Source organism: Myiozetetes cayanensis, unplaced genomic scaffold, assembly GCF_022539395.1.
Source record: "Myiozetetes cayanensis isolate MyiCay16 unplaced genomic scaffold, myiCay2020 scf3, whole genome shotgun sequence".
NCBI lineage: Eukaryota > Metazoa > Chordata > Aves > Passeriformes > Tyrannidae > Myiozetetes > Myiozetetes cayanensis.
The window spans coordinates 69,618,035-69,644,600 of record NW_026087521.1 but is presented as its reverse complement, the minus strand read 5'-3'; the positions used below and the strand labels follow the sequence as shown (position 1 = coordinate 69,644,600).

Genomic DNA, 26,566 nt, shown 5'->3' with positions numbered 1-26,566 from the left:
CAATGTTATTACTGCCCAATTTGTGCTACTCCCAGTTCTTCCCATCCTGTCCAGCTTGAGACCAACCTTTCCCTGACTCCTTTGTGTCTAATCTCACAGTCAGGTTGGAGAAGCATTCCCAGATGGTGGATGGAAGTACCAACAAAAAGCAATGGAAAAATTTCTGAATGGCAGATATATCTTCAGACCTTGGTTTCTCTTTTGTGGACGAACAAAGAAACTCTAAAATACTAACACTGCTTCGGACTTCTGCATGTTCAAAAGCCCCTGCAAATAATCACATATCAATAAAATTTTAATTGAATATATCCTGCTTCCCCTTCTCTCTCTATTGATGCTCATCTTTATAGCCATTTCCAGGGTTTTTTTTTAAAGAGCTCAAATGCTTCAAGCATCATTTCTCCAAAGGTACATGGTTAGTACTTGGAAACAGTTGTGCACTTAATTAGTCAAAGCATAAATAACATCATGTGACTTAGATAACAAATCATGGCACGCACAGCAGAGGATATAAACCACACTTCATTTGAATTCCCACAAAACACCACCCTTATCCCTCCACAAACAGTTTCTGTCAGGCAAAGGTGAGCTTACAAATTAGACTCTCTTTTTTCAGTTTAAACCTTGCAAGTGCTCTGTTCCAGTTAGCTACTCTAAACAACTCTGGTCCAAGTAAGATAAGCCTCTGTCCCATTAAGATCATAGCAAATTAGAGGATTTGAACATCAGGCTCTTTGCCTGAGGCTATTCCACTGTGCCACTTGGATTTTTACACTTCAACAGGACACTGGCATTCCTGCTATTAAAAACATGGAAACAAGACATTTCCAGTAATCTTCTAACCCCACCTCAGAAAACGAAAATCTTGTGGGTCTTTTCTAACCCTAATTCCTACAACAGCATGCTTAGAACCTGTAGCACAAATGAATTAATTACAAAAAAAAATTAAATCCACTGGAAACAGCATCCTCATTATGCAAAGAGGAAAGCAAATGAAGCATTTACCTTGGCAGGTCCTCTCATCTGTGAGCAGTTTATAGCCTTTCTGGCAGCTGCACTCAAAGCTGCCAACTGTGTTTCGGCAGAAATGGTCACAGCCACCGTTGTTCACCAAGCACTCGTCGATATCTGCAGAGAATGAACAGCAAAAGTTCAGCTCTCAACAGCAATTCAGGGCAGCAGTACAGGAATTCATTCACTCAGATCCCCAAGGAAGCTGCTGTCCCTGTGAGGAACCAGGCTGGTCAGGTGTGTCCCTTCCCAAACCAATCTCACAAGACAGGTAGGAGCTGAGTAGTTCAGGAGACACAGGTATTTCCCCACCCAGAGCTGCAACTCAACAAAGTTGAGGTATTTTGATGTTAAGGAGCATTCAGGGAAGCTCCTCTGCAGATGTAGTGGGTCTGCCTGAGAGAAGACTTCAACCTGTGCAAGACGTGAGTCCTTTGCCTTGTGCAGGAACAATCAAAACCCAAGAACACAGGGGAAAAAACCTGAAATAACAACAAACACAAAATAAACCACACTTGAATTCTGAAAAAATGCCTACATAGACAAATGTAAGGATGCATTTTTTTCAGAATTAACATCAGATGCTAGTTTGTCCATTATTCAGTGACACAGAGTGACACACAGTGTCCTGAAAACCCATTTTCATGTGTCTTAACTTTTCTCATTTGGTATAAAAGAAGAGCAACTAACATGTCCAGTGTTGCTTCTCCAGTTGTTCTGAAGGCAGAGCACCTATTGCCTGCATTTGAAAACCAAAAATATATATATATATAAATATATATATTTGTATGTATGAAGGACAGTATCAATGGCTCTGACTTCACATAATGATTACAAAGTGCACTGATGAACTTGAAAAGACCTCTGGTCTGAATTTCATACTGTTGATTCTACTCCTTGCACCTTTTAACTTCTCCCAAAGGTGCTGAAGAACTGGAATGACCAGTCCCTTTTCCAGCCCATAAAAGGTTGTGCAGCAAGTATATTGGGAGGCCACAAAACCTCATTTGAAATACAGAGCATCCTTCCATCCTCCCCCAATCATAAATCCATGTTTATTTGAAAAAGAAAAAAATTACTCTTTTCTTTTTTTTCTTTCCCCCCAAGAGAAGAACAGTGCCAAAACCCAGCTCTTTTCATGAATGCATACAGTGAAGAAGGAACAAGAAATCAAGCCTTGGCTGCCCACTTCTGGAAGTGAAAACAAGATGTGAAGAGTGATGTTTCCTCTCAAAAACCCTCATGCTGTAAGAGCTTTGAAATTTTCAGGTAACAGCTGGCCACCTAAAAAGCCAATCTTGCAAAGTGCAAATCTAGATGCCAAAAGATCCAATATGTGGAGGTGGAAATGTATCAAAACCAGCATGATGACGGTGAGTGAAGGGCGTGTTTTAAAAATTACTGGAATTCAGGATGACTCTTGGTGGAAGTCATTCATTAATTTTGGAAACACATCGGGAGAGTGGCACGGCTCTTACCACATCTCTGCCTGTAAAATACGAACAGCAGCAAGAGGAGTGAGGTGGTAAACCTAAAAATTCTAACAGCAAATTCGGAGAGGCAAATTCAGCCAAGAAGAGCACTTTGCTGCACACCCATTGACACAAATATTGCTCAGGACTCAGATAAAGCAAGAACAATGTATGTTGCTATAGAGGTTTTTTCTTATGAGTTGCATTTGTGGCAAAGAAGAAATTTGCTCTGAGACCCTCTGAACTAATACTGCTGCTTATTATTTCTGTGTCTGGCTCTGCAGAAGAGAGGTTTTTGCACTCAATCCTGTTAAAAGAACGAGTGTAAACTGCAGGCAGCAGCTGTGGGGATATCACACCCTGAGAGCTTTGCACGAGCCTGCCCAAATCTTTATGTCTCAGGCAACAGAGTTCTTAAAGTGATCAGACATCAGGAGTCGTGTTTGCTGTCTGTGGTCCTCCAGTTTTGGGGGTTTGGCCGGCCAAGAACAGACAACCCTGGGCTCTCAACCTGATGTATCTGCAAAGAACACACTGAGAGTGTCTCTACATAATCCCCTGAGACTGGAGGAAGAAACCCATTTGTTTTCAGCTGTGATCACCTGCCCAGCTCCAGATCAGCAGTGAAAAAGCAGTGAAAGCACGGCTTTTTGGCCCAATTCTTGCAGGTTGCATTTCCATTCGTAGGAGTGATTCCTCCCAGCTCCAGCACGTGCAGCTTGGGACTGTCTTGAGGGTCTTATGATGGATCGCCACAAAAGGTCCCATCCTTTTGCACAGCACAGGTGTAACCTAACCACAGTTTAAGCTTGCCCTGACAAAACTGTTGGACAAATGGAACTGTGAATTAAAATTACTAATATGTTACGCATCACATACACACAGAGCAGTCATCCATCATGAAGAAGATATCTTTTACCCTGTGATAAGAACAACATGACCTTTGGGCTACTCCTTGCTGCCTGAGACTGCTTGAAGCAGAAATTACTTGCAGCCTGTCAAACATCATTCTGGAGTAATGATTGATGCTTTAAATGACGGCCCCTGCATTTCACACGTTAAATTCCAAATTCCAGCCTCACTGACTTTCTTTTCAGGGTCTCTGAAGACCAGAAGGGACAAAAATGAAACCCTGCTGGCACGAGAGGGTAGATTTTAGGCTGCTGATATAATTGTAATTCCACTGACAATGCAGCAGATCAGTTCTACAGTTCTACACCAGCAATCCTTCGGAGTGATTCAGAACCAGGACCTGGGTGAAACCTGGGAGAGTCCACAGGAAAAGAAAGTATTTATACATTTCTTCTGACTGGAAAACATGACGTGACCTTTTGAAACCAGCACCAGCAAAACAGAATAGAGGTCAAAACTGTTAGCTGCAAAAACATTCTAAATAACATAAACAGTGCCAATGTCTCTGCTTTCACTGTATTTCTTTCCACGACCATAGCGAGACTGACAAGGCATGCAGAAATTATTTCACTCTGTGGAGAGCAGTGCATGGCTGCATTTCACTTGGAAGAGAGCAGTATCATGTCTAACTGGTTCACAGGAACTGCACCACGTCTATATCCCCACTATTTTTCTTTCCATAGCTATAAATAACTCGTGTTATGAGCCGTGTGAAAATAAATGATTCCACTGCCTGAGAAGGTGAGGCCCCATTTATCTTCAAACTCACTGGTACCCAACTTTGTCAAGTGTTTCTTTGAACTTCACAGAGAGCAAAGCCTGTCTGCCTGTCCTGTAGGGAGAGAAAACACAGTGGAAACCCACTGTGGTATCTCTACTGACTTTGATATTATTTAGTCATCTACTCCCCATCCTATATTGGGACTGTAGAGGAGTCATAAACCTGGAGTCTCCCAACACAGGTCTCAAGTGGCTCCTTTTCAGCTGATGGTCCAGGCTGCAGAAGAATGGCTCCAACTTCCCACAGTTCTGCTCCCCTTTATCCTCAGGAATGCCAAAGGACATAAAGAACTGTATTTCTCCACGGGGGCTGCACACCAAATGCCCCCATGGCCCCTGATCAGACACTGTGGGTCACGTCAGAGTAGGAGCTTTGATGGGTTTCCATTTGGCAATGAAATTCCATAGGATTTCTCCTGAAGTAAGTCAATATTGTTAAATGATACCTCGCTCAAGACGAAGCTGTTGATCTGCTACAAACACCAACCCATGCAGGGAGCACAAATGTCCGTGCTCTTTTTTGGACAGGTAATTTCAGCAGAGTGGAGGGGGCAATCAGTTCAGAAGGATGAAGGAGGAATGAACAAAACATTTCTGAAGTAACTGATGATCCTGAAGTTTTCTGAGGATCTCAAAACACGAGGCAGGCAGTGGGAATCGGCTTTAAATAGAACTTTTCAGCTTTAAATAAAGGCACAGAAACTCAGATGCTTTGTGATAAACTGCACAGTCACAATTTGACTCGGGTTAACAGGCAGGCCATTATTTTTCTTTTCATGACCTTGGGAAGAAGATTAATGGGAATGGCTGCTCCTTTTCCACTTACACCTTTTGAAGCTCTGCTCAGTGTCATTCATATTGGGAAGGACCTGGTTCTGATCAGGGTGCATTTCTGCACTTGTGTGTGCATATGAACTCCCAAAGATCTGCCTTGCTGCACACAAGTCAGGGAACAAATTAAAAACTAGGGATTTGGGGTGACTTAGAACTTTCACATAAGCTGCTTAAAGGCAACTGAAAGGGTAATCAATATGCAATCTTCACTCAGCTCTTGAACAATGATGGATATGGAGATTTCCAAAGGCGGAAGTGAGGATTCTCCTTTCAATGGCTGGACAAATATTTGAACTGATTGTGTCTGTCTAATCCTTTGCAGATTTAAAATGCTACCTAGCTCCAGGACAATCATAAACTCCCAGATCAGCCTGAAATAATTACACAAACTTCATAACCTTCTTGGTTTTAATAATGACTAATAATGCTATTACCAGTACTCAGTGGACATTAATACAAATATATTTTCTGCTAGTTGCTCTTATTCCCTGATTTCACAACCTTCCTTTGCTTTTCTTTCCTTCTCTTTTCTCATGCTTTTACAAATCACCACTGTCCCCTAAAGCTCCTAACTAGTGTTGCCCTGTTGACACAGATATTGGTTCCCTGATGCACACAGACCACAAAGTACTTCATAAAGCAGCCACAAAACTTTTAAAACCCCGTGTCAGGGGTGGGGAAATAGAGGAACAGGAAAACAAACCAACTCATCCACACTTGAATCCATGCCCAGTGCACAACTCAGCAGGCTCCCCCGGTGTTGCCAATCAGCACTGGCTTCCACCAAACACACGCTGTCCCCACCTTCCAAATATTACAGAGCCCCCAGTGCTCAGACTGCAATTATTTTGATATTTGCCTGTCACTTTGCAATAAAACTTGAAAGGCAATAACTCAGGATTAACGTGAACTATCAGGCTACACTTGCAATACTCAAAATATTCCGTAGCACCTTAAATAATGCATGCCTTTAAGCCGTATCTTGTTGAGGTAGAAAGATAGTTTCACATCCTCAGACTCGCTGGATTCAGTGCCACTGCGAGAAAACCTAAACCAAAGCAGAACACAGGTTCTGCTGTTCCCTCCAGAAAACACCCAGCCAGCTGTTGTGTGGTTTATTTACATGGACTTAGCCCTGGTTCCAGTTTTACAATAGCTTTATCCAGCAGCTTGGGCAGGGTGTAACACTTCTCTGCTTTCCTTCCTCTGTGGAATGGGGTCTTGGTAATTATCACCTGATATTTTATGGACCAATACTTTAAAATGGCCTATTATAACTGAACAAAGCATTATGGATCGAAGTAATTAGTAATTTTAGACAAATTACAGTTGTTTTTAGCTCCTGATTTGGACTTCTGAATGGTTTGATGCAGCAGCTGGTAGTGTTTCCCCCTGGAAGATTCTGAGTGTGTCTGCAGAGCTGTTATGGCCACCTTTACTTCAGGAAGCACAACTGCTGTCCCACCACTCTCTCTCCCTGTGACTGCACAGCTCTTTGCCTCCAGCAGGCTCTGCATGCTCCAGGCAGGAATAATTCTGTTTATGCAGTGTCTTCTGCTTGAGGATTTCAAAGACCAGCAGCTTATTCCCTTCCTCACGTTAAACCTACACAACACTTCTGGCAGGAGAGGTACATTTAATTAACTCTTCTTTCACAAACCTGAACCTGAGGCAGGTAAGGGTAGTGTGTGACTTCCCTGCATCAGATAGCTGCAAAATGAAATAAAGGCAGATATTGCAGCACCCCTAATTTGAGTTCTGAGCTTCAACAACATTCTCATTTTCCCTCCCACAGTGCTAATTAACTGTAATGTATGATAATCATTACTGAACTGCAGTTCCACTAAGTAGCAAATGAAGATTCTCTGTTTAATTAGCTTTATGGCTAGGTTGTGGGGCAAGGCATTTTCCTAATTAACAGGATTAAATCTAGACTGGGCAGACAGGAATGAGTGTAATTAAAATTTAATCTCCCTCATCCTGAAAACAGGCTGCCCACAAAACAGAGAGCTTTGTGTAAATGCTCTTAGAGCATGGAAAGGTTGGGGCAGGTTTCAACACATTTCCCTCATGTCACTTTCTCAATTTTCACCTGTTATCTTTGCAATTTCACGAAGAAACCTGTCTTCCAACACAGATGGTAATCTGTCACATATGGATTTAGGTGTCAGCTATTCTCCTCCAGGACATATCCACTCTGACATTATCCACCAACCAATCAATGAAAGAGTCTGCCAGGCTGCCAAGAGATCAATCACCTTGTAAAACAAACATTATGTCCTATTATTTTCTTATTACAGTTAATTAGATTTATAAAACACAAAAACCTTCGAAAGTGGAAAAACTTAGAAAAGCTGTCAGAATAGGTTAGGCCCAAATTTCTCAGCTGTAAAAGGGAAGGGGATTTACTAAATCTAATGTGAAAAGAAAGGATTTTCATTTGAAATTTTTTTTGCTGAACACTGAATTCTTTTCTGAACCTGAAAACATGTTGGTGCAACGCTGTGAACCCAAACAGTGCGAGCTGTCTGAGGCTGTGACACCAGAATGTGAAGTGGACTGGAGACATAAAGGAGCAGACTGATGGTCTTTTACTGTCTAGGCTGAGTCAAATGCTAAAACTACCCCTCCACCTCCATCCTCCCCCACCTCAAAAAAAAGAAAAAAAATAAACAGCCATAGGAATCCCAGAAAATCAAACCAGTTTTTCTCCTACTGTAACGTTTTAGCAACCAAAATGCTTTTTATAAAACACGGGAGAGGGAGAAATAAGTGTGCAGATCTGGGGGCTGTGGTTAAAACGGTGGTAAAGAATTGTGCAAATACCTTGGGCTGACTACTTATGGACCTTAATTACTCACACAGCCCCTAGGACCATAACAGTTCTACGTGTATTTTATGCAGGAAGAGCTGAGGCACAAGAACTCTGTGGGTTGCTGAAGGTTACACACCATAACAACAGCAAAGGGGTTAATTCAGCGTTTCTTGAGGTATAAAACTCAAGGCACTGATATCCCTGGGCATTTTTTCTGTACTAGATCTCACTAAAAAACCCCAAGGCCTTGCTCTTTCTTTAATTTTGCTGTGTCATCTCAATAAAGAGCACAGGAGCAGTGAGCTGTGCACTGCTGGACCGAGAGACAAGAATCCCCAGGTTTCGCGCATTAACTCAATTTACATTTAATTTTATGTTAATTGTCTTCACTTCCCTTCTTGGAATTCTTACCTGCTCAGGAAAGCTGTGTGCTTGTTTGCAAGGACCTCAGTTTGCTTCTAAAAACGTGGGGGTTTTTTAATGAAATGAAATTTAAAAATAAAATTGGTATTAAAGACAGTTGTGGGTCCTGATGCTCCCTCTAAAGTGCCAGTGAAACTGTGCCAGCTTTCCTGTGATAAAGCTACTCCTGCTGAAAGGGGCAGCTGAAAACAATTAGCCCATGATAATTCAGGTGCCTCATGGCTCTTAATGAATCAAAGAAATTCAGCTGCTGACCAAAAAATTAACCCTCCAAAAACTTTTTGAAGGCACCGCTTCAACCAACCAGGGATCTGTTCTGTTCCGTACCAGGGAAGGCAGACACATCACTGAGAGCAGGATCTGACCACACAAAAATCATACAAAATCTGTTATTTCGTGGTGAAAAAGGCAGAGATGAAAGAATGGCAAAATACTGTAAGTTTTGAAAGCTGGTAGCTTTGATTATGTGAGTAGTCAAGTCACATTATGTGAGCCCCGAGTAACAGAAAGCACAGCACACTTTTCCAAAATACACTGTGGTTGTTAATCCTCAGGGGGCTTTATATTGTTGAATAAATGCAAGGTCTTTTCAACAACTGAAATGCAAAATATGACCCTCTGAAGCATTAATTTAAAGGATTTGGCATTTTCAAAGGGGAGGTTCACAAAGACAAATAACAACTGCAAGTTTCCAGGGAACAGGGATATTGCCTAGTCATGAAAAAAAACCCCTAACTTAGTACACACGAATTTATTTCGTGGGGATAGATGGAACCCTTGGGAGGGACTGAAACTCAATGAGCTACATGGCAGCTGACCCAAGTCTGCAATTTTTTAATGGAAGATAATTTGTTATATTATATTTGTCTGTCACGAACAAGTCTGCAGCAGACAAATGAATTGTGTGTCTTTAAGCCAAAAAAAAAACCTAAAAAAACCCCAAAACCAACCTAAAAGGCAATTCCCTCAAAAATAAGGAAGGGGCAATGAAAATTTCACACATATTCTGGATTAAGTAAATTTGCAGCAACACTCAAGAAGGATTCTGCTTTCCATTCTCTCTTTTTTTTTTTTTGGTCTTCCATTCCATTTTCTTCTTTCTTTCCAACTGTATTGATATCAAAAATTTGCATTCATTTTCTTTTTCTTTATAAATTGATTTTTTTGTCCCTGTGGCCTGGAACTTTTAAGTGCCTCTTAGAAAGTCTGAATCAAATTAATGCCTATAAATCAAAAATTCAGTCAACATCCCATCATCAGTGAGTTTTGTTCGTTTTTCTGATCCCCTCACCAGGCTTCTGACCACCAGAAGTTTTCTACCTTTTTCTCCTCCAAGCCCCATTTATTCACTCATTTTCTGCTGGTCACCAGCATCTTTCTTGTCTCTCCAGCATCTCCTCCTCTACTCATGGTTTCACCCCCAACTTGGCTGAGCCTTCTCCTCTCTCTGTACCCCCCTCAAATCAGACGCTTTATGGTGCATCAGCAACATTCAACTCCCTGCTTCCTTTAAAAAAAAAGCAGGGAAAAAATTAGAAACCTAAATTCCCAGTCCTAGGAAGCCTTGAAACAGCTGTTTCCAGGGCAGCAGTGCTGGCCCAGATGATTGTGGCTCCCTCACTGGACATGACACAGAGCTTTGTCCTGAGCTGCTGCAGCTGCCTGCTGGATGCTGCTCCTGTTTTCCTCACACTGGATGGATCTTGTATGTTCTTTGTCCTGAGACCTGGATAAAATCAGTGTCACAGCATAAAATGACTGCAGCCTCAGCAATAAGGCTACTGCAGACAGGCCTTAATGTTCGCTTCTTTACTCCACGTTTGATTAAAGAAGCAAGGATTAAAAACACTGAAGATGTTTTTGTAGCTACCTGGGAGCTCGTGCTCTGGTTCAATTTTCAGGTCCTGTCCATCTCTCAATCCTGATCTTTATGAGGGCTTTTTTTTTTATTTTTTTTGGACAGAGATGGTCTCACATCTCACTTAGAGTCCTATCAAACCAGAAACAACCCCAAAACTGCCTCTGTAATTTAATATTCCCTCTTGGCTTTAGCCTTTCCTTTGCCATTCCTATCAAATCAATTCCCTTTGTGTCTTCTTTCATCAACTACAAGTCTACCTGTTATCTCTGCAACATCCACAGGGTTCATTCACATACCAAAAAATTCCCTGTGGAAGCATTTAGTGAGTCACACTAAAACTACAGGAGGTCTTCTCAGGGCTTCCCCAAAATGGTCACAAAGTGCTCTCAGAAAATCTTGCCAGTACACAGGCACTGAACAGGACCACTGTTTTCACTGACAAAATTCCTAATTTCCCTCTCATTTAATGCTGCTTTTGTTACCTTTTCCTTTGGTTAGGCAGCCACATCTATTGTTTCATAGTGTTAAATCACTGCCTTTGGTTGCCTGTTTGGCACAAATGCCTCTATTTTCCTACTCATACGTGTTTTGTCAAAAAAAGAGGAGTATCTTTGCTGCTGCAAAATCTTCCCAGAAAATCTGTTGGTAGCTCTAAAGCAGCTGAGGAGATTCACACAAATCAGCCTTTACCAAGAAGGTTTCCTTTTACTTTGCTTCCTGAAAAAAGAATGTGATCCCAAAACTCTTCAACTATGCAGAAGCACTGGAAAATGGTCAGAACTTGTCTGTCAGAAAGCAATTTAAAGAAAGCTCAGCCATTTTAATTGCACATTTAATCTGTGCATCATACATATACAGCATATCACTGGTTTTGCCCCTTATATTTATTTTTTTCCCTTGTTTTTAGGATAAAAGGCAAACCTCAGCCACAAGTCTATATCTGCTTTTTGCTCAGCGTGGAGAGGGCAAAGGTATATCTTTTATTTTTTGATACATGGCCGTAGTGCCTTGTGATTTCATCTGATCTCTTTTATTTTCTGATAGCTCTTTGCTTACATGTACAGAGAAGCAAACTCAAATGGTGTTTATATTTGAACATGCACTTATTCCTAGTTACAAACACTGGGAGGGTAAGTTGTAGCTTGAAAGCAGAATCATGTAAGGAGTCTGATGGAAGCAGAAGTTGCTTATAATGAATTATGAAAACTAGATCTTGATTTGACTATTGGGAAGTTTACTCTTGGCTTAAGTTGATGAGAAGCAGGGAGAAAACCATCAGGGACAAAGAATAAACCACTTCAGTAAACACTTAAGGGTTGTTAAAAGACAAAACACACTTTAATAACTAACTTCTACAGTTCTATCCCCTGACTCTGGACACTTGTGGACTGGCTTTGACAAACAGGCTATGGCCTGCTGATGATAAAAAACCAGGGGAGCCTGATTCCTCTGGAGTAGGGAGTTTTTCAGAGGGAGTGACACAGAAGGAAGAAGAAAACCAGAGGGGGACTGAGATTTTGTCCTGCATTGACTTTCACATGTGAGTGGAGAACAGAGGCCTCTTTGCACCACTGTATCAACATCCACTTTTTCCTTGTATTTTGTTCCTCTTACTGAGCTCAAGAAGAGTAATTTCATTTCTCCCTGGTTAGACTCCGAAGGGAAGTGGGAAGGATAACCCAGTTCAGGGATATTTTCCAGGCAGGTAAAGTGGATACCCTGTAGGCTGGGATTAGGCTATTTCCACGTCCTTATGAGCAGGTTATTGGGATAAGATATGAGTTCAGAGGGCCCAGCTGCTCCATGTTATTTCCCAGTGCACATATCTTTAAGCTTGCACAAACAGCTCAGCCATATGATGCAAGACCTCTAATCCCATCAGGAATTAACAAAGGATGATGTGCTTATTTTTTTCCTTGGGCTCACCTATTCTTCTGACTATATTCTAAACCACAGTTCACTGAGGGATTCCTGAGAGAAGTAAGAGGCCCAAAATCAAATATAATGCCCACTGAGAGCTGATGCAGAGGAGAGAGCACAGACACTCTCGTTAGGTATCCACAGCAGGGGCAATATGGGGATCACATGAATAGTCACAGAAGGTGTGGTCTGTACAAAGGACCTCTGTTTAAAAATGAAATAGTGATTTTAAATGCCTCTTTTTTTTTACTGAGCCTCTTGACTTGAAATCCCAGGAGCACTCACTTTTCTGAGAACTGAAAATTCATTCCATGTCCTTCCCCCTAAAAAGTCTGCAGTGTATCTGGCCTGCCACCTAAAAACCTTGTACTACTCCCAAGAACTGTGGTTAAGGTGCTCTGTCTGCTCAAGTCAGCTTCTTCAGAGAGGGTGTGTGTCAACTGTTTCCATTTGCAAAGTTTGGCAGGGTTTTTTTTGCAGCAGAGATACCAGAATCGTGAGTTAAAAGTCTGCTGAGAGTAACCCTGCACTTCCCTTCGTTACTTCTGAGAGACTCTGAGCAACACCCACCTAAATTATCTTAAAGATGTGACATAGGAGGAGATGGCCGTGGTGCAGTTATCCAGGGAAACACAGTCAGAAGCAAAAGGGAGTAAGACAAGCAGGTTTCTACCCTTTCTGGCTTTGCCAGACATCCTCTCATCCTCTTCAAAAAAACAATGCTGCTTGTAGTGTTGAAATTTATGTAATTTTGACATTTGTGAGTTTCTGTAATTTTGACATTTAGGCTGACATTTGCTGGTACCACAGCACTCTGACTGCAGTGGAGGTGATGACTGCCAGCAACTTATTGCACTTGAGTTTATCCTTTCACACCATTTGCATGTGTTTTTTCCCTTTTTTTTTTTGAGAAAGCACTGGAAATGGCTTGTTGTGCCTCATAAGGCTTGTGCTCCTCAAAAACCTTATGTGCCTGGTGTGGAGGGAGCTAAGCTGGCTTTTCACACGTGCTAAAAAAGAACTCTCGATGTTGCTAGAGAAAGGTGAGCTGGAAAAAAGCTCTTTTTGTATGACATCTCACACAATACTTACTGTCACTAATGCCATGCAAAAGGTAGGGCAGGATACCTACTTTTTCAGTGAGGTCTCTTTACATCTAAGGAAGAAAACTAGAACAGTGCCCAAACAAAACAAAACAAAAAAATATTAAAAAAAAAAGTTAATTCCCATGAAATAACTTGGGCCTGTCTTGCATTTTTACCACTGAAGTTTTACCTGCTTTGATGTAAATTTGACTATTGCATATATTTTACAGAGGTTATCTTGGACAGGGATATGTTTTACTGTCAGATTTTTACTAACATGTTAAAAAAAAAAAAAAAAGTCAGGTTGTTCAGGGATATTAATCAAAAAAACCCCGAGTTTATCATAGGTAATTACTCCCTAGTGCAAAACACTGCGTTTAGACAACCAGTGAAAAATTATATCACTCTGAGACTCATTTAATCCATCACAATCAAAGGAAGGTATTATCATCCTTCTGGCAGGCTAATAGTTGATGTGCCAGATCAACAACTGCATCTTCCTAATAGCAGACAATAAAAATAACCTGAGCTCCTTTTTTGAAAAGAGAGGAAACGTCTTCAGTGTCGTATGAATTGATTAAGACCGACAAGGTGCAATTCTAAAAGCTTTAGTCAATTTAATCCAATTTAGAGGAAAAAAAAACAAACCCTAAAACAAATTTTAAGTAATTTCGATTAATGGAATGATGGAGGAAATCATAACTGTTCACAGATACTCTGCAGCCAGGAAATGGAGCCAAATTGGCCAGCTAAACTGCTCACTGTGAGCTTTTCACTCAGTGTTAGTGTGTTCTGAATTAAAAGAGAGGAAAGCCTTCAACATCTGAGTCATACTCTTGTACCAAGCTGATGTCAAGCATTAATTCTGAACATTTAAACATTTCATTTAATGAAACGTTTCAGTTCATATTTAACAAAACCTGACACACTTTGCTTCATTAAAACTCATTCTGTAACAAACTCTTTCCTCAGAGAAACAATTCCATTTTCAAGATTTAATTCATTTTCAGGAGTTCTTTTTTTGTGTGTGTGTGTGTGTACCCAAAACTAATTTAAAACGCATTTTTCTGCTGTAATAGGATGCAATTAAGAAAGATGAAAAAAAAAACTTATCACTTTGTCAACCCTGTAGAGCCAATGCAAAATTTCCCTTTTATTTTGAATTAACTCGGATTCAGTTCTTTGACTGGTATTTTTCCTTAATCCCTGTCTTCTTTCCTAGATTGCTGAATGATCAGGGAGTTAACAGGAGTAACAGAGCAGAGTTACAGGCCTTGGATTCAACACTCAGGCATTCCTGATGCTCCCACTGCAGCACAGGCGAGTATTTACGCATGTAAGTGCCACATTTCTTCACTGCATCTGAATGCTGAAGGCTGGGGGGCTGTTTCAAGGATGTGCAGAGCACATTGCTGGGTCACCATGACAATGAGACAGCAGGAAGGAGAAATGTTTGCCATCCAGCCACATAACCCCAGCATAACACTGCTCTAGTTAAACAATATGCCAGAGGGCTAAGAAGGGCCTTTCTCAGTTGTTGCATGGTAAATAAAACGCACCATCTCGGGGTGGAGATGGGAAGGGAACTTTCTGCCTCCTTAAATACACGCCCATGGGATCACCTGGGCTTCACAGAGACCTGTTTGGGCACGTGAATTAATCCTGTTGCAGGTTATAACCTCATGCTGCTGCTAAACCCACCGACATTCTAGCCCAGCCTTCCCAAAATCCCACCATCAAGTCCCTGCCCCTTAAGGGTGGATTGTCACGGGACACAAACGGAAGCGATGAAATGACGCAAACCACAAAGTTAGCTGAACAAAATAACACACATCCTGCTACTGCAAAACATCAAAGGGACGTTGCAAAGCTGGGCAGCACCTCATGGGTGTTCATGGAAAAGTCGTATTTGACACGTGGCTTTTGCTCCACCACCCTTAGAAATCCAGTTATGCTTCTCTTCTGCTGCTTAAGGATTTTATTTGCTCTGCTGTTTGACTCGAGGAGTTCAGCAGGTGCTGCACCCTGCACAGGGCCTCTGTGTCCCTGTGTGCAGAGTGCTGGGAAGCTGCATCATTCTGGCCACAGGAGTCCCCTGGGGGTACAGTTTCTGTTTTAAGGCAGAAATGCAGCACATCAGACGCATGGCCCTACATTTTATACCATGCTGTAGAAGATTGTGGCCCTTCCTCTGGCTCTAATTCCCTCAGAGAACCCCAAGAGTCCCTGTCTCTCTCCAGACACCGTGTTTTGCCATCACTCACTGCCCTTCTCTGCTGTAAGTCCTGGGAGAAGAATGCTTGTCTCCCATCCTTCTGTAGCTGCCCTTTATTGTTTGATCCAGTTTATCAGATGGATTTAAACAACCCTCAGAATTCTGTGCTAGGTCTAACCTAGTCTGACTTCACTAAGTTGTATTTAATAGAACTGAAATGCTGGGCTGATGAATCTTCTCGCTGAGGGCAGATTTCAGCTGGATCCATGGAAAGGGTTCTCAGCAGGAAGGATGCACAGAAACCAACAAACAAGGGGGTTTGGGACCACAGAACCCCTGATATTGCACAACACAGGGGATATTAAAAAGTGGGGAGGAGGCAATGAGCATCAGGCACCCTGGGCTACTGTGCCTTTTAATCCTCTGGCTCCCTTTCTGGCTGAATTAGCTGAATTCTGTGGGATAACTCGGGAGGCATTTAAGGAAATGAACGACACTGTTTTGTCCTGCAGGAGCACAATAATGGACAGCATCAAATGAACTGAGCATCAAGCTGGGATCACCCAGTTACAATGGCAGGAGAAATTAAATAGCGTTAATTAGAGGGAGAATATGGAACTCTTTCTGCCTGGAATGTCTCTTCTCTTAGCTGTCAAAAGCCTCCATGGCTGGGCTTATTAAAAGCCAAGTTGACAGGAAAGCTGAGGGGAATAAAGGAGCGCTCTCCATTGTGTGCCAAGCCAGCTGAGGGAGGACTTGAGGTCCAGACTGACTTTTAAAGAACAGCAAAAGGTTAATGAACTTTTATCCCAGCCACCATTTATACATCTGAAGGTCCCTCTAACCAGACCACAGACAATTTTGCTCTTATTTCACTACGAGACCAGGGAAGAAATATATGAGAAGGAGAAACAGTCAGAGATAAAAAAGATTTTTTTCAGTTTCCAGGAACCAAAGAAACCTTCTGTGACAGTAGTTTTCCTACTGGCTGTGCAGATGGCCGTTTGTATTCCATGTTAAAACCATATCCACAACAAATTTGCCCCCTGTTTTATCGACATTTGATATAAGCCAGACTGTAATCTGCATTAACAAAAGGAGCTTGATTCTCTGAGGTGCAATGAACCCTCATTTCCCACTGAGCCTGAGGAAGAGTTCAACATCCAAACCCACGGAAGGTAGTTCCTTGTATTGCTTGGAAATTGCTTTCCTGCACCTTCCACCCTCTGATAAGTTGGGAAAGGGGCCAGGAGAAACACTAGAATTTTAAATTCATGCCAGCTTTTCTGACAGAACTATAGAATGGGAAATATGAGATTTGCAAACAAAGTATAGCACAATTAGTTACATTTAATAGGGTTTATTTGCCACCTTTTGGCAATCAAGCATGTTTGCATATACTCTTTTTTAAGAACTTGTCTTTCCCTTTTTTTTTTAACGGTCCACTTGCCTTTTTTCTATACTAAACAATTAATGTAATTCCAAACTACTAAACAAAAATCTTTGGGCATTTTGGACAGTAAATTTTTCCCCCATTATATGTCTATACAATGTCTAAACCAGATTAGTCCTGATTTTTGAACAGAACCATCTAGAAATTTTTGTTATTTAGAAAAATAGTAATTTTTTTTTAATTTTTTTTATTTTAACTGATTCCCTTGTTAAAAATAAGGAGGAAAAGTGTCAAAAGATTTCTATAAAATGCCATTATGGCAAAAGCCCATTGTTGAGGAAGTCACCTACAAGGGAGCTAGAATTACAGATTAATAAATTACACAATGTCCACCCTGCAGTGCTCAAAAGTTCAGATGTTTCTCTGAGTCTCTGAATCTCAGCAACTCCGTAATGTATAATGTCTTAAGAGAGGAAGATGCCAAAACTGACTAAAAAGTCACAAACTTTTCCAATGAAAACATTATTTTTGGTCAACCTTATTTGCTAAATTAAACCTAAACATATTAATCATTTTTGCTCAAGCCACAAGTGCATTTTGCAGTTAATATATCAATTTTCCCTCCAGTTCCTCTCAGCTTTACTTACATGCCCTGTACCTCTACCTTCCAGGAAAGCAGAATCTTAGCCCAGGAATCTCACATGAGATAAACGTGATTAATTACAAATAAATTAAATTTGAAACATATATTTTACCTTTTTATGGGGAAGGATATTTCCTAAAATGCCAATAAAGGTTAAAAAGAAATGGCTTGGTTGGTTAATTAAACAATGTAAGTTATTTTCCAGTTGCTGCTTATTTGAGGAAAGTAAAGAAGAATCTGCAGCATCATAATTCTGTTTCTTCTATTCTCTACTCATAAGAACAGAGGAAAAGCAAAAAGTGAAAGAGCTTGGAGCTAAAGTATTTGGTTGGAGGATCAGCTGAATATTTCATTTTGTCTAGAGGACTAACTCATCATCATGGCCAGGCTTCACGAACGAAGCTTTGAGATAGGACTAACTACAGACTTGATTTTTACATAAATATTGTTCCATGTTAGTTCTCTGGCCAAGTGTCTAAATTTAGAATTAATCTTTGTTTTTCCATGACACAGTTTCAATAGTAAACATTATGATCAAGCCTAGGTGTATGTTACATTATTAAAATGCCTCCTTTTTAAGCACTTGGTGGAATCACTGTTACTGTTCTGCCGGTAAAAATGAAGATTTATTTTTACGTGGCTTGAACTCAGATGACTGGGTTTTGATGTGAGCTCACCCTTAACTATTAACATTGTGTGCAATGGCAGCTTAAATGTTTTATTTTCAAATAAACAGGCAAAATGGACTGTTATTTCTATAAATACTAACAGGATCATGCCCAAGCACTGGGATTTTTCAGCCTGGAGCAAGAGGAAACCACACATTTTCTGTTTATTTTTGTGGGGTTTACTATTTTAAGTAACATCAAGCCCTGGACTGAAGGTGTTCTGACATTTCTGGGTATTTTGAAGGAAAAAAGAGTCATAATAATTCCTTAGCAAGTTAGGTCAGCTTATGCCAAGTCACTGAGTGATAAAAAGTGTTCTCTGTGACAGGAATATATGCAACGTCCTCCTGGGTGTCCATCACCGAGTCCATTGCAAGGAAGCTCAAAAGGAAGATGGGACAATGGTTGATGGATGGCCTGGCCCTATCAACATGTATCCAAATCTACTCACATGCCAGTAAGGGTGATTTTGGAGGGATATTTGAGGACTGTGCCTGTCTCCTTAACTGAGGACAGAATGCTGACAGCGATATCAGATGCTCCGTTCTGCCCCCTCTTCCCCTGACCTTGGTTTTAACACACCCACGAAGGACCAAAAACACCAAGGGTCTCGTGCTGCCTTTGGAACAGTAAAAACCTGAGCACCAGCCATGTGGTTCAGACCCGTGCATTTGCAAAGTTTATTTTGGTTTTCCTTTGCTGCTACTTGTGTTTTGAAGGTGCAGAAACGGACAAGTGGTTGGGATTTTTCCTGTCTTTCCCTTGGTAATAACCAGCTGATTATGTTAGTGATAGCCAGCTGATTATCTGCAGGTTACAAAGTACTGGTTGAGTATCTTAACTTGCTTTTTCAACAGACAAATTCAGACACCTCTGGATGACTGCAGATTTACAAGAATATCCTTTGAAACTAAAGGCTTTTTGCAGCCCAGAGTTGCTCCTCTTGACCTCTCTGCATCTCATTTCTTTGCAGTAATAAAACCTTCTAATGCACAGAAATGTATATGACCAAAATCACAGAATATTTTGAGCTGGGAGGGACACACGGAAAAATCAGGGGCGAGAAAAACGAACGAACTCAACTGCGAACCCCACGCCAGCGTTGCCTTAACTTGAAAGTATTGATCAAATAACTCGATATTTACATCTTCCACTGGAAGCACTGAAGGCAAATGATGCATTGCAAAGCAAACAGAGGCTGACCTTTGCACGTTTTCCCATCAGGCTGCAGGGTAAATCCAACTGGGCAACTGCACCGAACCCCCGTCGCCGTGTCCTTGCACGTCCGATCGCAGCCTCCGTTGTTGACAGCGCATGTTTCTGCAGAAGGAGAGAGAAAGGGAGAGAGGGAGAGGGAGAGAGGGAGTGTAATGAGATGTTCTGGGGGAGGGGAGAGGCACTGGCTCTCGGGGATGTTGCAGTATTACAACATATTTGGGGTATTACGGTGTGTGTAAGCAATGCGAGTTTAAGCAAGGCAACCCAAGCGAGCTCGCGAGGTCGTCAGGGCCCACGGACTGGTCTGGACTGGGAAATCCTTTCCACAAGTCATGATCTCTTTCTCCTCCCAGGAGGTTTTCCTTATTATATTTACTTTTCAACCGCCTTAGACAACAGGATGGGTTGTTACGTAGGAAATATGTTTAAAAACGATGAAAAAAGCGCGATTGCCTCTAAAAGCAGGAGCAAACCCTCTGCCTGCTTTGTATCAGTCAATGTCTGGCTGAGGCATTTCAGGCTTCACTTTTAAATGATGCTGTAGGCACAATGAACTCTAAAAACAGTAGAGAGCAAAGCAGCGTGCCAGACTTGGAACTGAGAATTGAAAATCCTTAGTTAAGAAAGAGTTAATGGAAAATGAACTACATATATCACTTTGACAAGAATCTACATGCCCAATCTGTTCTTACTGAACTACAAGCAAAAGGCATCTGGGTTTTGTCCACTTAAAGCTTTTTGCAAATTGAAAGGAGTTTGGAGTGGGTGGGAGGGCATAATTGAGGTCACTGAACCCATTCCAAGCTGTGTCATTGAAATTTCCCAGTGCTTGTAGTATGTAGAAGGGTGGCTGGGCAAACACAGGCAAGAGAAAGTTGCAATACTTCTGAGCTTTTACTACAGTGGGCAGTGACTGTGAGGTACCACTACATTTAAAAAAAAAAAAAAAAAAATCTTCAACTTTGTTAGGAAAAAAGCAAAACCCCTCCCCTCAGTGCCATTATTTCCACTCATGTATGCACATGCACACACATTACACATGCACAGGCTCACACGTCACACTCACAAACACATCCATAAAACAGATAAAAGGCAAGTGAAATGATTAACTTTGCTTTGATCCACAGAATAGAGTGGATGTAAGGATGCCAATTTAGCACGTCAGTTTGAACTGGGCATTTATCTGAAAAGTATTTACTTCAGAGAGCAAGTCCTTTTAATAGTATCTTTTTCAGTTGCTCTGGCTTTGATTAAATTAAAATACCCCACTGCCCCCCAAGATTTCCATTATTCTGCTCAGCTCACCTCCTTCCCTAAAGAGGCTTTGTCATTACTTACTCAGATTTACAGACTCCAATTGCTGAATATTCACAGCCTGTGTCACAATTGTACCCTGTGGACAGGGTCTGACAATAAGCTATAGGATATGCTAATTGGGAATTGCCTTAGAACAGTACATTGATCAAAAATTATTTACACAGAACAGGCTTTATCTTTCAATTGACTAGTACTAAAAGATTTTTTTTATATTTTAAAGCAGCCTCTGCTTTGTCCTCGAGGTGAACTTAGACTGGCCCTTTGGAGGGACTTCACTGCTTTAAAATAGGGAGGGAAAAAAAGTGTAACTGGTTTCTTTCTGGGGTTTTTTGGTTTGATTTTTGGTGGTTTTTTTGCACTGGCACAGGCCTTTACATCAGTTGTGGAATGAGCTCCTGGCACTTAGGAAAAAACCCAAAAACAAGGGGTTGCGTTACCAGCATGGGACAGAACTCTGAGTCCAGACAGATTCACACAAGCTCCTCTGGATGGACTTTAGGTTTTTTGCCATGTTTGCTACATAATAACATTAATTAGAAAGGGCAATTAGTACACAAATAGATTTGCATATAACTGCCATAAGGCACAGCTAACCAATGGATCAATGTGTTTTTCTGGGAATGGAGCTGAGGCTGCCAATTCCTGATTTTCAGGCGGAGTTCTTGCTCACCTCAAGTACAGCTTTTGCAGGACCTGAACCAAACTGTTTAAGTAATACAGTTCTGATTTTCATTTACCCCTCTGGGAAGGGACTATTTCATAGATTTAAGAGGTTAAAACTACTGCTGGAAGAATTCTTCTGCTGGCATTTCCACTTGTCTGTGTGCATGCATGTGCAGGCCAGCATATCAGATCATTTTATCTTTCAGAGAAGGGAAAACCTTTCAGGTGATTGAAAAATTTTTACAGTTTAAGGGCAGGATGATTTGCCAGGAGTAAAGAATTAAGGTTAAAAGCCAGGGAAAGGCACTGGAGATTAGGTTTGGCATGGCACTGCAAGGAGCAGTAAATCTTATGTTAGCAGATTAACTCTGGCACATGAAGTCTCCTTTATTGTAGTTCATCAGCACAAGATGAACATAAGCAGTAATATTTCTGCTTTCTGGATGACATCCAGTGAAAATGAATAGACACAACAATTTTTTTTTTTTTTCTTTTTCCCATGGCATGGATGACTGGATCTATAGGGTAAGGGTCACTCAGTGAACAAGAGTTATTTCTACATATAAATAGAAGGAATCAAGCCAGCTTTTCTTATTTTCACACAGATTTAGTAAAACAAACCGAAAGGGATAAATACCCTTCAACTTTCCTAGTGACTCTGACTTTCATACATGACAAACCCTTTAGCAGGATGAAGACCCAAGTGAGCAGGAGGACATGTGACAGTACCTCTAACATTCTGGATTATTGGAGAGATGTATTGATGAAATTCCTTAAACTCAAGGTCGTGAGAAAACATTGGGAAAAGAAAGCAAACATGAATAGCAGAATGTGGGAAAGAGGTCCTGGGAGCCACATCAAAGAGAGGAGCTGAGGCCAATACACAGCACAAACCCAAGTGCATGACCACCTTGTGCTTCTGGTGGTAAGGACTTCAACTCACTCTTCTTCACCTCAGCACTACCAAACTTTATATTTGAAAAGCAAATACAACTTTTAGGCCTCGAATGAAGAGCAGATGCAAATTACTTATTTTCATTTTATCGCATTGAGGAAGGGAAAAAAAGGGGATGTTAAAAATTGCATCGGGTCTTCACGGTGATATTGGTCCTACAGACCATTTTCACTGTTTTTTTTTCCTCTGGGAAAACCTCAGCATTTTAGCATTTTTGTTTGTTTGTTTTAAACTTTTTCACGCATTTCTGGCTTTTCTTTTTTTTTTGTTCTGATGAGGGAGCAGAAAAAGAACAGGAAGACACAAGTAAAGCAGTGTCACAGAACTGACATTTAGGTTCCTTCTGAATTACGATAAAGCTCATAATTTGAAACAATTAGACTTTGCCATTAATTAAAAGTGATGTTTGTAGCCCCATCTACATCCTTATTGAATTCCTACCAGAAAATTCGGACAGAGACAGGGATCTAAAGAACAGGACATCTATTTACATAAGGCAGTCTGGGAGAAATTACATTGTGTTTTTCCAGTGTAAGCTCTTAATTCTGGAACAATCTGCTCAAGGGATCCACGGACAAGAAATAACTAAAATCACTTACCAATATGTTTTACCTGTGGTTTACTCCATTAGAATATTTACTGCTCTAACAATTATATATATGTATATATAGGAAAAAAACAGTAACTATGGGATATTGCAACGTGGGATATGGTTTGAGAACATTTCTGAAAAACTGATTTTCATCTTCTTTTATGAAACAAGTAAACATGACCATTTAAAACACAAGCTTCTAATTCAATCTGGGGTTTTTTTTGTTTGGAGTAGCCAATTATTTAATAAAGCCAATTTTTGTGACTTCAGTTTATCTCATGACCAAAAGAACATGACGTGATTTTAAGGGTATTGGTCAAAATCAGGCAAATCTGTCCTACTCATTTTTGGTTCAATCTGAACTAAAGATCCAAACCAATTTTACAGGAACTGAGATATGGTGCAAAGCAGAACAAAATTACACAGGTCTGTGAGACTGGACAAGGTAAACACCTGATCTTTTCTGTTACCCAGCATGGCAAACTGAAGTCAACAGGATGCAGAAAACCCTATCTGCTTTCTAATTCTTGATCATAACACAATGACTGGGAAGAGAAAATAACAACAACAACTTCCATCTCTGAATCAGAGAGGAAGGTTGGACTGAGCTCCTGTCCTAAGGCAGAGGAAAAAGGATTTTTTTGCAGCAACAGGTAGGCTGCAAATAAAAGAGATGGCAGTCCCCAAAACAAAGAATATTCTTTAAGTTTGCCAGATTTCTGTAAAAGGCTGACACAGTGAGCAGTAAGCACAGCTGAAAGGAAGATGTGGAAGTGGAAAAATGCTTTTTCCCCCTGCTTAGTTCCCATGATTGCCCAAGTGGTAACACTGACCATGGGGCAAGTTAAAGCAAACCAGCCATTCAAACTGCCTTTATTTGGAATTCATTTGCAGAAGCCTAAAGCTCACTGGGGTCAGCTTTGCTCTCAAAATCTGTGCCATCCTGGAGAAGCTTATTCTGAGTCAATTTTATTGCTAGCCAAAGAGGAATTCCTGACGGAGGAGCCTGAATTCAGAGATGACATCAGGTGCTATCAAAGCAATTCACAGTCCAAGCAGAGTTATGAGTAACAGTGCTCTGAGTGTAACCATTATCTCCTCCTGCACCTGGTCCCAATTTTGCACATGAACACAGTGCACATGAACACAGTATATTCTGTGTTAAATTCAGGGGTCAGACACATCAATCTTGATGTAACTGAAGGCCAAACGTTGCAAGAGGGGTATCAGCTTTAGTGCACTCACAGTGAAAGCATGAGGTGTAGGGATTACCTCAGACCAGTTTTTCCCAAAGAGCTGCCTCTGAGGTGATGCTGCCTGGAAACTGGAGTGGCAGGAAGGGTTTCTCAGCAGCTGTGCTGTACCTAAAGCTGCTGTAAACTGCTACTGGGCCTGAACCAAGGGGTGACCTGTTTACCTGTGCTAAGCACATAAAAATGAGTTTATTTCTGTGTATCGAATTCACAGCGAAACGCAAACTTTGAACAAGTGAGGAAAGGTTAAGGATATCTGTTAAAGAAAGCCAAATGGACAGCTTTGGGAATTTTGAGAAGGTCTAATCTGAAACCATGAATTGCCATTGCCTGTAATGATTCTTTGCATCACTGCAGCATTTTAGGGCCCTCATAAGGACCAGCAGCAGGATTCCACTGGATTTTCACAGTACCCTCCTCCTCTTAACTTTTGTGTTGTACAGAGAATCACACAGAAACAATTTTAACCACCAGTGGTATCACTGCTGTGTGCAGGTGAACTGCAGGACTGGATAAAAGTCCTAACTGAATAACAAAAAAACCCCCACACTGGAGCTCCCTTGGACTCTGACCAAAAATACACAAATTCTGAAAGCCTGAGACTTGGAAGAGATTAAAACTCAACTTAGGCAATTTAAAAAAAAAAAAAAATCAAGCTGAGTTTGCCTTGAAGTAAGAGAGAATATTCAGTATGAGTAAGAAAGCCATGAGACAGAACACATGGTAAGGCTGCTGCTGCCATCCATAAAGAGAATTTTACTGCAAATGGCTCTATGTGCCACAGGATGAGGGAACAAGGAGGGACCCAAAGGACAAACAGGCACAAGAAGGAACTAAACACACAACTGAAATATTTCAATTTTCAGTTAAGGGAGAACTATGCCATTCTCATGCAAATTCTGCTCTGTGATGCTGAAAGGAGGGAGAAAGAGCATTCACGGGAGTATAATGAAAGAAACAAATAGCTGTGAACAGATGAAGGAGAAAGTGAAAGAGCTTCATATGCAGGGAATGAAAAAGGTGAGACAGAAAGGGTAACTTGCAGGATGTGGAATTCTTCCCTTCGTTATGCTTGTCTCCTCATTTCCTTGCAATTTCATGATTGGTAGAATTTTATTTGCATGAAAATAGGATGAGAATTCTGCACTGCCACACAGGGAACGTGTGAAGATCGATTCCTCTTCAGGCAACGCGACATATTTAGGGAACATCACTTGGTAGATTTGGATCAGGTGTTTTATAAGCACCCTGTGAGTCCAGTCTGGCCCCTCAAAATTAGCACTAGGAGCTGTGGTGTGTTTTCTACACGGAGAAGCTGCATTTAAGACAAACTGAAATACTCTGAGCACTGCCAAGGAGCATTATCTCCTGACCTTGGACAAATCCTTTCATTGAAAATGGAAAAGCAAAACAATGGAAGGTATTGCCAGGAATTCTGGATAAGGTCAGAGTCTTTATCATCAGCAAAGAAATGGAGAAAAGGGATTTTTACAGGAAATAGCACACCATTCACAAACTCAGTGAATAAAAGTGACGATAACTCGAGATGAAAGGACCTGCCCTTGGGAGAGAGAGAATGCATGAATGACCTCAGGGATTCCTTCCCCCTGTTTGCTATGATTTCATACAGCAAAGCAGAACTGACAGAAGGAGTTAAAGAGAGGTCTTGGTTTCACAAGCCAGTAACTGAGTCAGGGAGCCTCCCAGCAATGTGCCTGTTAGTTATATGTTTTAAATTCTTTATTGATTAAAGCACAAAGGGGTTCGTGGTGCACACAGAGCCACACGCTTGGTTTGCTGTCAGCGAGCAGTTCCAAGTCAGGGAAAAGCCATTCAGAAAAATAAAAGACGTATTTTAAGCAACTGGAAAGAGTCCTAGGAGGCAGCACAACAAAGCTAGGTACTACAGTACAGACTGAAAAGGTGCTCTTGGCTTAAAATGACCCTTGGTAGGCTGTTCCTGTGGTCGAAGCTAATTGCTCTGAAAGAACACTTGAAAACAAACACCAGCTTGTCCACCTCCCTGCTCTTTGAGACAGAGAACTGGGAGCAGTATCACCTGGGAACTCTTCAAAATTCCATTTTGAAAGAAACCAAAAAAGAAGTCTGCAGAATCTGTTTTTAACTCACACTGGAATCAAACAGCCTAAGACCTGTGGAAATCCTCTAATGGCAAACCAGAGCTCGTAACACTCTGTACTCCAATGCCTGGTAGTCAGGGCATTGAATGCCATGTTAGAAAACCAAATGTTCTATGCTTTTATGTTTATTGAACCTGAAGAATCCCAATCCCCTCTCAGGCTATTGGTTATCAATACTGGTCCCAAGGGTGGGACACCTCCATAAGGCAATAACGAGTCAGTCTGACTTCACAGACCAACATTTCCCTTGAACACGGGTGGCAACGCAACAAGAAAGGGCCTTTGGTACCATTTCCTCACTTTTCAGATGAATGTTCTGACAAGACTCCTGGGGACATCCTGCCTCCCTATTTCTGAAGATCATTCCAAGCACAAGCACTGTGAAAACCTGAGTC

The 26,566-nt window shown here is 41.2% G+C and overlaps 1 protein-coding gene across 2 annotated transcripts in view; it reads right to left on the bottom strand.

Moving 5' to 3' along the window:
- SCUBE1 (signal peptide, CUB domain and EGF like domain containing 1) overlaps nucleotides 1-26,566 on the bottom strand; it is a 169,062-nt gene that overhangs the window by 41,543 nt on the left and 100,953 nt on the right. For both annotated transcript variants that reach the window (XM_050325506.1, XM_050325507.1), the window contains 2 exons: nucleotides 19,236-19,352; nucleotides 1,006-1,128 (listed from right to left, as the gene is read on the bottom strand). In XM_050325506.1, coding sequence (XP_050181463.1) covers nucleotides 1,006-1,128; nucleotides 19,236-19,352 — 240 coding nt within the window. The remainder of the gene's footprint in view (nucleotides 1-1,005; nucleotides 1,129-19,235; nucleotides 19,353-26,566) is intronic.